Source organism: Dipodomys ordii, unplaced genomic scaffold (assembly GCF_000151885.1).
Source record: "Dipodomys ordii isolate 6190 unplaced genomic scaffold, Dord_2.0 Scaffold202, whole genome shotgun sequence".
NCBI lineage: Eukaryota > Metazoa > Chordata > Mammalia > Rodentia > Heteromyidae > Dipodomys > Dipodomys ordii.
Genome location: NW_012267418.1, coordinates 1,044,990 through 1,057,198, shown reverse-complemented (window position 1 = coordinate 1,057,198; position 12,209 = coordinate 1,044,990). Strand labels below are relative to the sequence as shown.

The 12,209-nt window shown below is 48.3% G+C and overlaps 1 protein-coding gene across 1 annotated transcript in view; it reads right to left on the bottom strand.

Annotated features, from left to right (window-relative positions):
* The window catches only part of Tnxb (tenascin XB), a 69,101-nt gene that overhangs the window by 37,079 nt on the left and 19,813 nt on the right, over positions 1–12,209 (bottom strand). Inside the window, exons 10-16 of the mRNA XM_013034944.1 lie at positions 10,828–11,133; positions 8,673–8,972; positions 7,046–7,324; positions 6,565–6,873; positions 5,484–5,798; positions 5,042–5,368; positions 4,314–4,637 (exon numbers count right to left, since the gene is read on the bottom strand). Of these exons, the coding sequence (XP_012890398.1) occupies positions 4,314–4,637; positions 5,042–5,368; positions 5,484–5,798; positions 6,565–6,873; positions 7,046–7,324; positions 8,673–8,972; positions 10,828–11,133 (2,160 nt within the window). The remainder of the gene's footprint in view (positions 1–4,313; positions 4,638–5,041; positions 5,369–5,483; positions 5,799–6,564; positions 6,874–7,045; positions 7,325–8,672; positions 8,973–10,827; positions 11,134–12,209) is intronic.

The window sequence follows — 12,209 nt, the reverse complement described above, 5'->3', positions numbered from 1 at the left end:
CCCCCCCCCAAAAAAAACCCCACAATATCAGACTCTAGCCAATATGGCTGGATCTGAATCTGCTTTTTAGCAAGACCTACAGACATGTGGAAGTGCACAGACTGTGCTGCTGCTGTGAGCATGGTTGTTTCCTTGAAGCTGTAGAAAAGGAACGGACTTCTACAGCTGTGCTTCCTGCCCAGCCCCATCCAAAGTTTACTGAGCCATCATTCCCAGGGTAGACATGGGGACCACACTGCCCCTGGTGGAGCCCATAAAGGTTCATCTTGTACTTGAACCAGGCTCCAGGTTGCTTATGATGGCCTCCCTCTCCTCACTCCTGACATGTACCACTTGGGTTACCCACTGCTGTCCTCATACTAAACAGTGAATGAATCAAAATAGACTTAAAGCTAGTTGCTGGTGGTTCACTCCTAGAGTCCTAGCTATTCAGAGACTGAGATCTGAGGATTGTGGTTCAAAGCCAGCCCCGGGCAGGAAAGACCATTAGAGACTTATCTCTAATTAACCACCAGAAAACCGGAAGTGGCACTGTGGCTCAAAGTGGTAGAACACCAGCTTTCAATGCAAAAGCTCAGGGATAGCACCCAGTCCCTGAGTTCAAGCCCCACAACTGAATAAAAAAACAAATAAACAAAAAAAAACAGCCTTGAGAGAAGTTCAGGAGAGGGTCTGGGGAGTCTGCCACTGTTAGTTCCTCAAGGAGCAGTTGCTCAAGGGAATTTGGGACCCATATGTGGGTTCTGTGGAGCCTTCCACCGCTGTGGAAGGACTAAGATCAGAATTCAGGGCATATGGGCCTTAAGGGTAACTTGCTTTCCTGGCGTTGTCAATGGCTCGTAATACATACTCTGCATATGTACTCCTGAGGCAGAAGATGTAGGGGCCCGCGTGACCTGTGGTGTTGGCCATGCCATCACTTGTAGATCAAGAGGACTGAGCCTGCCCTCCTCCTTCTGCCAGGAATGCATCATTACACACCTTCAGAAGGCAACTGAGCCATGTGAGTCAGAAGCCAAAATGGTGCTCATTTCCTTTGACCCAATAATCCCATTTCTGGGCATCTATCCTAAGAAAATTATTAAAAGCAGGAAAAAGTTATGGCATGGAAGATGTTCATAATGAGCTTATTCATGACAGCAAAATGCGTTAAAAACTCAAATGACCTGTAAAAGATGATGAATGCTCTTCCAATGCTTTCACGAAAAAGCATCAAATAACCATTAAAATGATGATTAATGCAGGGTGAATGACTTCCATGTAACTTGCACATGAAAAAATAAGAGCCAAGAGTTACATAAACATTCTAACTATAACTTTAAAATATATTGCAAGATGCAGGAATGGAATATGTGTTATGCACATTAGGGTGTGTGTGTGTGTGTGTGTAGTCCTGAAGGTTAAACCCAGGGCCTCCTGCTTGCTATTCAAGTGTTCTACCACGCTGACCTCAGTCCATCCCTCCTCTTTTTGAGACAGAATCTCACCGCCTTTGCCTGGGCTGACCTCAAACTTGAGGCACCCTGCTTACACCTCCCACATAGTTGGAATTACAGACTTGGTGCTTAGGATTGAACTCAGGGTCTCATACAGGCTGAGCAAGAACTCATGCTGTTACAAATGGTGGTTATTGTGTCAAAAGGTTGATTACAATCCTACTTTTTAAGCTTTAGCTAATGCTGCTATGATTCTTTTTTTTGGGGGGGGGGATGGAGGGGAGGTCATGGGGCTTGAACTCTGGGCTTGGGCGCCGTTCCTCAGCTCTTCAGCTCAAGGTGAGCCCTCTACCACTTGAGCTACAACACCATTTCTGGTTTTCTGGTGTTTTATTGGAGATAAGAGTCTTATGGACTTACCCACCCAGGCTGGCTTTCAACAGCGATCTCAAATTCCTGAGTAGCTAGGACTAAAGGCATGAGCCACAAGCGCCCGGTTACTATGATTCTTTTCATTATAAAAGTGTGGGCTTAAAAATAAAGTTTGGGGGCTGGGAAGGTGGCTCAGTGGTAGAGCGCTTGCCTTACATGCATGAGGTCCTGGGTTCAATTCCTCAGCACCACATAAGCAAAAAGAAAAATGCCAGAAGTGGGCACTGTGGCTCAAGTGGTAGAGCGCTAGCCTTGAGCTGAAGAGCTGAGGGACAGCGCCCAGGCCCAGAGTTCAGGCCCCACGACTGGACCAAAAAAATAAAATAAACTACATTTTGGACTACCAACATTAATAATGGAATGAAGGGAGGAGAGTAGAAATGTGCAGCTGGAACAGGAAGGCAAAAGCCTTGGGTCCTCTAGTGTAATTCACCATGCTAGAAGGTTTAAAAAAAACCAACAATTTTCCAGTGGCTCCCTGTTCTCTACCACACAGATGGTCCACTAAACACACTATGGCCACAAGGCCTGTGCTCAGGAGTCAGAAGCCTGAGTGAGAATGGTTCCTCTAAACTGGGTGCCTATGGCTCATGCCTACAAATCTAGCTAAGAGACACAGATCTGGAGAACCCCAGTTCAGTCAGCACAGGCAGAAAAACCTGAGACTTCGTCTCAAAAAGCTGGGGTGGAGGCTTGGCTCAAATGGTAGAATTCCAGTCATGAGCAAGCAAAACAAGCGAGTACAAGACCCTGAGATCAAAAGAAACAAAGTTTCTTCTACCTGGGTACCGTTTCCTCTACCAGGATATGGGAGATACCTCATAAACCATTCATTTCATGACATAGAGAGGGTATCCTGCTTCATTTTTTTTTAACTGTATTTTTTTTGTCTTTTTCTTTTTTGGTACTGGGGATCGAACCCAGGACGTTGCGCTTGCTAGGCAAGCGCTTTGCCACTGAGCTACATCCCAGCCCCTCCTGCTTCATTTTTAATAGGTCATTTGGTTTGTAACACATTTTGCTGTTAGAGAGAGTGTCCTGCCTCCTCTGTGGAGCTCTTGAGAACTACTCAGAAACAGGCATAAGACGGGTTGAGAATGACTCAGAAATGGCAGCCTGACTACATTTGGGGGAATTCCATGAATTCAACGAACCTTGTGATGTGTTCCCTACTTAACTTAGGGACTGGAAAATTTAACGCTCTCATAATTAGAAATGAAATGTGTTGCATGAGTGAACGGGAAGCGCATGGGGATGCAAACCTGTAATCCCATCTATGCTGGAGGATGTCGGCAGGATATTTACAGTTTGAGGCTAGCCCCAGACAAAAACAGAAAACCTCCTCTGAGAAACAACTCAAGCAAAACTTGTTGGAGCTATAGGTCAAGTGGTAGAGCACCAGCCTAAGAAGTTTGGGGCCCTAAATTCAATCCCCAGTACTACCAAAAAGAAAAAGAGTAGTAAAGAAGACAAATAAGGGGGCTGGGAAGGTGGCTCAATGGTAGAGCGCTTGCCTTGCATGCATGAGGCCCTGGGTTTGATTCCTCAGCACCACATAAGCAGAAAAAGCTGGAAGTGATGCTGTGGCCCAAGTGGTAGAGTGCTAGCCTTGAGCTGAAGAGCTGAGAGACAGTGTCCAGGCCCAGAATTCAAGCCTTATGACCCAGCAAAAAAAAAAAAAAAGACAAATAAGGTATAAGATGGAAACTATGTATTTTTCTTTTTCTTTTTTAGTGATTATGAAAGAAATGCTTAGAGGAAAAAATGCTTGCCATTTAGAAGGATTCGGACAATGCAGAATGGAACAAGACAGAAAGAACAATGGGCTAGAACTGTCCATTCTGTTTTGCACACCATGTCCTTGTGGGATGGGCTTTTTCCTGCTCTTCTCACCAGGCCAGCTATTTTCAAATGGTTGTGATTAGGGTACTTGCAAAAATATCTGAGCTCTGCTTTTTTTCAATGGAATATTATAAACATGGTTTGATGCGAAAAGATTTTCAGTGGCAGCATAATAGCTCATTTTAGATTTTCAGTGGCAGCACAATAGCTCATTTTAGATTTTGCCTAAACTACTCAGCTATCACAATCTAGTTGGAGGTTTGGGTGTTCCTATGTGTGGGAGTGCATATATGGCTATCATAAAGAACCTTGTGATGAAGGTGTAAGGAAAGGAACTGGTAAGTCAGCTTAGCCTTTGTCTGACATATGTCACCCTTGGAGGAGGCCAGGCTGACCACCAGAAAAGCCACACAGAATTAAAGAAGAAGCTACAGGTGGGCAAAAGTGAAATCAACAGGAGTGGACTATAGCTAGGGGCCACAGAGGAAGGACACAGAAGGGGAGCTGCGGCTAAGACCCATGAAGCCGGAGGAAGGAAAAAAAGAGCCAATCAGGTACCAGTGAGGGAAAGAAAGAACACTTAAGGCCCTAGACCACACTTACCAGTTGTTGCCACGGTGGACACAGGGCCCATGCGCTGCCCCTGGTAGATTCCGTACAGGTGCATCTTGTACTTGCGCCCAGGCTCCAGGTTCTCCACAGTGGCCTCCCTCTCCTGGCCTCCAACACGCACCACCTGGGGCCGCCCATCACTGTCCTTGTACTGGACAGTGAAGGAGTCAAAGTGGCCCTGGGGGATGGTCCAGGAGAGGCTCAGGGAGTCTGGAGAGGATCCTGTCACGGTCAGCTCTCCCAGGAGCGGCTCCTCGGGGGGCTCTGGTGCCTCTGTGCTGGGCTCTGTGGGGCTGGGGGTCTCTTCCTCTGTCACTGAGAGAGGGAGAGATGCAGAGAAGGTGAGGCAGAGACCTCGAGTCTTAGGGTGGAGAAGCCATGGCTAGTGGAACCCACAGGTCAGCTCAGAGAAGTCTGCCCTTGGGACCTGATGGTCCTGATCAGCTGATCTCTGATAAACATGTCCAAGCTCCTAAGTGAACTTGGAGGAACTATTATGGTCACTAGCACAGCACAGATACTAATGGTCCTTCCCGGCCCAGGAGGACAGAAGTCAACCCAAGGGGAAGCATAGGGGCCAGAGCCCCCCCCCCCACACACAGCAGGTCTGTGGGTGCAAACCAATGCCCAGACACATTGCCTGCTTAGTGACCAACCAAAGAGTAAAAGGATCCTACCTCCTGGTTGACCCCACCCTGGAGTTTCCAACACCCACTTACCCGTCACCCCAATGGCAGACACGGGGCCCACGCGCTGGCCGCTGTGGAAGCCATACAGGTTCATCTTGTACTTGTGGTCTGGCTCCAGGCCTGAGATGGTGACCTGGTCCTCATGGCCTGGCACCCTCACCACCTTGGGCTGCCCGTCCCCGTTCCTGTACTGCAGCAGGAAGTGGTCAAACTGTCCCTCGGGGACCGTCCAGGAGAGGCCCAGGGAGTCGGGGGTGGCATCTGTCACGGTCAGCTCCCCCAGGCGTGGCTTGGGGGGAGGCTGCACAGTTGTGGTAGGTGCTTCTGAGGGCTCTTCCTCTTCCTCACTTTGTGACACTGAACATGGAGAGGGGAAGAGTTTCAGAAAGGGCTATGACCCCAGGCACTTTACTCTCCTTAGGACTCTTCCAACTCTCTGGAAAGATGCAAGCTCAGAATCTCCCTTACTCACCTGTAACAGCCTCAATCTGGACAGGACCTACGCGCTTTCCATCATGGAAACCATATAAGGTCACCAGGTATCTGTGTTCGGATTCCAGGTCAGTGAGGGTGATGTCAGTCTGGTCGCCCTCTATACTGACCACTTGGAGTTGCCCATCTCTGTCTGTGTACTGGACCTCAAAGGAGTCAAATTGTCCCTCAGGTACCATCCAGGAGAGATGCAGGCTGTCGGGCATGGCCTCCTCCACTGTCAGCTGGCCCAGGCGGGGCACAGCCACGGGAGGGCTTGGAACCTTAGTCTCAGCTTCATATTTTTCCCTGGAGTCTATTCAGAGAGACAGGTAGAGATGATTACTGATTGATTCCTGCTCAATGGATACTTTGGAGAGGAGGGCGAAGGGGAAGGAAGAGATCAGCAATAAGAGGGTCTGCTTCTGTTATATTTGAATAAATTTCCAAAGAATTATATGAAGTGTTAAGAATACAAACAGAAGGTACCACGTATTAATGACTAGTTAAATAAAATTGAAAAAAAAAGCAAAACTATATTGAAAGAAAGCAGATCAGAGGGTGCAGGGGCTGGTTGTAGGGAACAGATTGCAAGGTTTACAAGGAAACTTTTTTTTTCCTTTGTGCTTCCACTGAAGCTTGAACTCAGGACCTGCAGTTCTTATTTGGATTTTTTTCATTCAAAGCTGGTATTCTACCCTTTGAGCCACACCTGAACTTCCAGCTTTTTGCTGATAAATTGGAGCTATAACTCTCACAGACTTTCTGTCTGTCTGGCTTCAAACCTGGTTCCTCAGATCCCTGCCTCCTAAGTAGCTAGGAATATAAGCATGAGTCACAAGTACCCAGCAAAGGAAACTTGTCAAGTGGTTATAAAGGCTTTAAATCTCTCTTGTGGCATGGTTTGTGACTTACAGATTTGCCAACTCATTGATACTCTATGTAAATGGTGCTCCAGGAAACTGACCCCACCCCCAAAAGAAGGGAAATGGGAAGTTGAGAGAGACCTTTGTTCCCTCAGGCAGACAGGGAGAGCTAGGTGGAAAAGAGTCACAAAGCATTCCAGCAGTCTCCACACTCACCAGTTGTGGCAATGGCAGAGAGAGGACCCACACGCTTGTTGTTGTATAACCCATAGAGCAGCAGCTTGTACCTACGAGCAGGGTCCAGGCCCGAGACGCTGACCTCCCTGAGGCTGCCCTCCACCGGCACCACCTGGGGCTGCCCGTCACTGTCCTTGTACTGGACCACGAAGGAGTCAAATTGACCCTCTGGAACTGTCCATGAGAGGCTCACAGAGTCTTGGGTCACACTGGTCACCTGAAGCTCTTCCCCCAGTTGAGGTTTGGGGGGCTGCTTTGTTCTGGTATGGTCATAAGCGTCTGGGGTCTCTGAGATGGAGACAAGGACAAGAAAGAGCTGAGCTCTGTCTACAGGCTGTGTTTGGTCAAAACAGAATCCAACAAGGACGCAGGGTGGGTGAAGGGAAGCCACCACAAGTGATCACCCGTTTCCCTGGGCCTCGGAGGAGCAGAGCAGGGCCCTGCAGGGGACACTCCTCACCTGTGGTGCCGTCTGCAGTGAGGGGTCCAAAGCGCTTCTTGCCCAGGAGGCCGTAGAGGAGAAATTTGTACTTGCGGCCAGAGTCCAGGGGGGCCATGGTGGCCGAGCGCTCGTGGCCCTCCACAGGCACCACCTGGGGCCCATCCTTGCCCTTGAACTGCACCACAAAAGAGTCGAACTGCCCTTCCGGGACTGTCCAGGAAAGGCGCAGGGAATCTGTAGTAGTGTCTGTCACCCATAACTCCCCAAGGCGGGGTGGGCTGGCGTCATCTTGGGCAGCTGACAGAAAGGAAAGATTCTTATGTTTATTTTTTTCCGAAATGACTTTTCAACTGCCTTCTGTTAGTGTTGGAAAAACCCAGAACTGCCCAAATGGTCAGTGCTTCCCCACATATTTTTTATTACCCTTCGTCTTTGCTACCATCTCCAGCTGGCGTCTGCCACTCTCCAGTAGATCAACATGGGGAAGGGGGTCTCTGGCATGACTTATCCTGGGAAGAGATCCCTTAATTTCCCTCCTCATTGCATCCCTCTTACTTCCTGGCCAGGTTCTTCCCATCTCTTAGAGAATGTTTCCCCAGCAGGATGTGTATCTTAGACTTGGTGTCCATCTAGTTCCTCTTACTCAGAAATCCCTGATTTGTGATCTGATCAGTCTGGGGAAATCAGAGGGGCCAGGGTTCCCTGCTGGGGGCAGACAGTAGGTGGGGCAGGCATGATACTCTGACAGAGTGCTTCCCACTCTGCCCCCATCCCCTTTCTCATTCTCCTTCTGTACCGACTGGATTCAGAAGCAATGACTCCCACAGAGCCTAGTAGAGGAGTGAGACTACCCCATGGTATGGTGTGTGTGTGTTGTGTGTGTGTGTGTGTGTGTGCGCGTTGCAGAAACTGGGGCTAAAGTGGGGAGGAAGGCTGAGACGGAGAAGGGATCTGATGTTGGCCAAAGGAGCCATCCCAGGCCTGGGAAGGAGCTGGCCTGTTGCCTTCCTGGACAGCAAAGCCTCTGACAACATTGTTATTGTGAGAGGTTTTCTGGCAACAGGGAGCCCCCAGGGACAGGGGAGGGCCTGGACTGAACCCCAGAAAGGGCACAGCTGGGTTGGGTTCTTTATCTTTCTCTTCGTAAGGCTCTAGAAGGACAGAAGACAGGAACCTCAACCAGAGGCAGCTGTAGGTAGGACCAGATGGATAAGAGCTGACATGAAGGACAGAGACAAAATCTGAGGCAGGGATGGGGCCACAGGCCAGAGGAAAAGGTGCCCCTGGCCACCTCCCTCCCTTTCCCAGAAGCCCACCATTCATCTTCCAGGAAAGAGCTCCCCAATTCAAGAGAAGTACACACAATAAGAAATACTAGCAGGGGAGAGTAGTCCAAGATCTGGCCCCATTTGTTCTGGTTCTTGTCTGCTTTGGACTGAGGTAAGCAGATGGCTTTTCAAACCAAATAGAAAAGCTAGGGTGTTAGAGGCTTAGCTCAGTTGGTAGAGTGCCAGCCATTGAGTGAAAGCACCAGGTACCCAGTTCAAGTCCCAGGCTCAGACTAAAAAAAAAAAAAAGTAGCTAGCATTCCACCTTCGGAGGGAAGGCTGGGCCTCAAGGCTCAAGCATGTTGAGCCCCTCTCACCTGTTTTTGTCTCCACAGAGACTGGGCTGCGTCGTCTCCCATCCCACATTCCAAAGAGCAGGAACTTGTACTTGCGGGATGGCTCTAGGTTGGAGACAGTGACCTCTCGCTGGTCTGCTGCCACCGGCACCACCTGGGGCTGCCCATCCCTGTCCTTGTACTGGACGAGGAAGGAGTCAAATTCCCCCTCAGGGACTGTCCAGGAGAGGCCCACGGAGTCTGTGGTCACGTCTGTCACTGTCAGCTCCCCCAAGCGTGGTTCCACGAGGGCCTTGGAGATGGGTGCTGGTGGGAGGGGATCTGGGATCCAGAAGACAAAGAGCAGGGCTGAGATCTGTGAGGAGAGAACTCCTGGGCTCTGCTGACCTCAAAGGGACTGGGAGCTGAAATGTAGGGTGTGCTACGGCGAGCCATACAGAAAGCCAACCGCGACATCTTAGAAGCGCTTGTGACTTTCTCACCAGTAGAAAGCAGATATCTTTTCATATCACCTTAGAGTTATTTCAGAAGCTTCAAAATGTTGTTTACATGAGCTAATACAGAAGTCCAGAGCTGGAAGCCAGTGCCTCATGGCTATAACCTTAGCTACTCAGGAACTGAGACCTGAGGATCTTGGTTCAAAGCCAGCCTGGGAAGACAAATTGGGGAGACTCTTATCTCACATTAGCTAACAAAAAACCAGAAAGGTAGCTTTGGCTTAAGTGGTAGAGAGAATCATCCTTGAGAAGAGAAGCTAAGGGGTAGAGCTGGGTGCTGATAGCTCATGCCTGTAATCCTAGCTACTCAGGAGACTGAGATCTGAGGATCACAGTTCAAACTCAGCCCAGGCAGGAAAGTCATGAGATTCTTATCTCCAATTAAGCATTAGAAAACCAGAAGTGGTGCTGTGGCTCAAAGTGGTAAAGTGATAGCCTTGAAGGAAAAAGCTCAGAGACGGTGCCCAGGCCCTGAGTTCAAGCCCCCTGATCAACAACAACAACAAAAAAAGGTAAGGGATAGTGTAAGACCCTGAGTTACAGCCCTACTACTGATACAAAGAAGGAAGGAGGGAAGGAAGGAAGGAAGCAAGCAAGCAAGCAAGGAAGAGAGGGAGGGAGGGAGGGAGGGAAGGATGACAGAGGGAAAAAATGTAAGTCCAGGTATTACCAAATTATAAATTCAAATATTTAAGAAATGTTTTTAGCCGGGTGCTGGTGTCTCACACCTGTAACCCTAGCTACTCAGGAGGCTAAGATCTGAGGATCATGGTTCAAAGCCAGCCTGGGCAGGAAAAGTCTATGAGACCATTATCTCCAATAAACCACTAAGAAAACCGGAAGTGGTGCTGTGGCTAGCCTTGAGCTGGAGAGCTGAGGAACAGTGCCCAGGCCCAGAGTTCAAGTCCCATGACTGAAAAAAAAAAATTGGTGACCATATTGTTTGTGATGATGTAAAATGTCTGTACATATTTGAAATAGATGCAAGTTTTAAAAAATATTTTCTATCTACAGTTGGCTGTGGAATTTGAAGATATGGAGGACTGAGTGTAGAGCCACATAATTTGTATCTCTGGCAATCTTACACATTTCATTTTCTACATTTTAAGATGTTGCTCTGAGATGGAATAGGGATTTCACCAGATGCTTTGGCACAGAAAAATCATGATGAACCTATGCCCAGGAAACCATGAGGGCTTAGAGGAAGCCAAGGCCCGAAGGAGAGGGCGGCCTTCTGGAGGGATGCAAGTGGAGTCAGCCAGAAGGGAGTGAGACACAGGCCAGGCAGTGAGGACCACTGAGAAAAGATTCCGGGATGTGTGCTGACAGAAGGGGGAGATGGCAGCTGTGTTAAGTCACAGCAGGACTGTAAAGAGAGGGGAAGGAAATAGCTGTGTAGTCAGAGTGTTGAAGAAGAAAGAATGAATTTAGGCCAAATGGAAAGATGACTTTCCAGCTGGGTGAACCGTGGAGATGGGAAAATCACCGGAAGGTGACAAGGTTCCAACCCCAGAGCTTAGCAAATGGACTAGAGTAACTGTAAGCCTGGGAAAGGACGTGCAAGGTCACTGACGGGACCTTCTCAGGGAGGGATGGAAGCACCCAGACAGAGCTAGGAGTACAGTCCTGGGGAGAAGATTTGGGTAAACACGGGTGGGAAGTCCCTTGCCCCCTCTTACCCGTCACAGCTACCACAGAGAGGGGGCCCGCACGCTGCCTGCCATGGAGTCCATAGACATTCATCTTGTATTTTCTTGCAGGCTCCAGATTGGGGACAGTGACTTCAAGCTCGTCTCCAGCCACAGGTACCTCCTGGAGCTGTCCATCTCTATCCTTGTACTGGACCATAAAGGAGTCAAACTGGCCCTCAGGGACTGTCCATGAGAGGCTTACGGAGCTAGGGGTCACATCTGTCACTGTCAGGTCTCCCAGGCGTGGCTCAAGTGGGGGCTCAGTGGCTGGAGGGATCACTTCTGCTTGCTGGTCTGGTACAGAGATAGTAGAGGACTATTAGAAAAGGAATCCGCTTTTATCTTGGTAGTAATTATGTCTGCTAACTTGTGTACCCACAGGTGTTTTGATGGGATTTTTAAAATATAATTTTACTGTTATTGGTAAAGTGTTGTACAGAAGGGTTACCATTTCATAAGTCAAGTTATGAGTACACTTCTTCTTGGACAATGTCACCCTTCCTTCGCTTCCCCCCAGTTACCCACTCCTATCCTTGTACAAAAGTTGCATAGCTCTTTTTATTTGATAAGGAATATTCCATTGTATGGCTAAAAATAATTTATTTAGCCATTAGTATACAGATGGACAGTTGAGTTATTTCCAGTGTTTAATGCAAAAAAATTCATATGCAATTGTTTGTAAGAGCATATGATCTCATTTCTCTTGGATAAATACCTAAAAGTAGACTAACTGAATCATGGCATATTTTTATGTTGAACGTTTACCCATGGGATGGTTTTCATGTGAAACTTCATTAATCAACATCTATCTGGCCAATAATCTTTCACCAACTGTCTACCAGGTGTTAGGCTGTGCTTGTGGGAGAGGAGTAGTCAGTTGTCACAGGACGCTAGAAAAGTGGCTGGAATCCCACCTGCATGTCAGCGACTAGATTTATACCACATCAGACCTCTCTGAGACCCTCGGAACTCAGGTTTGCTCAACATCCGAATTTATTTTTTTAATAGAAATGCTATTTTATTATTTTATTTTATTTTATTTTCCAAATTTATATCTTAAGTCCAAAACTGAGCTTCTGAGCTTCCCCTGTGCTCTATAGTGTCTTCACCTGGTAAAGTAAGAACCCCATCCATCCAGTTATTCAAATAAAAATCCTTGAACACAGCCATGTGGCTGTGAGCCAGGGTGGTTCACACCTGTAATCCTAGCTACTCAGGAAGCTGAGATCTAAAGATTGCAGTTCACACCAGCCCAGGCTAGAAAGTCCCTGAGATGGGGCTGGGAAGGTGGCTCAGTGGTAGAGTACTTGCCTTGCATGCCTGAGGCCCTGGGTTCGATTCCTCAGCACCACATAAGCAAAAAGAAAAAA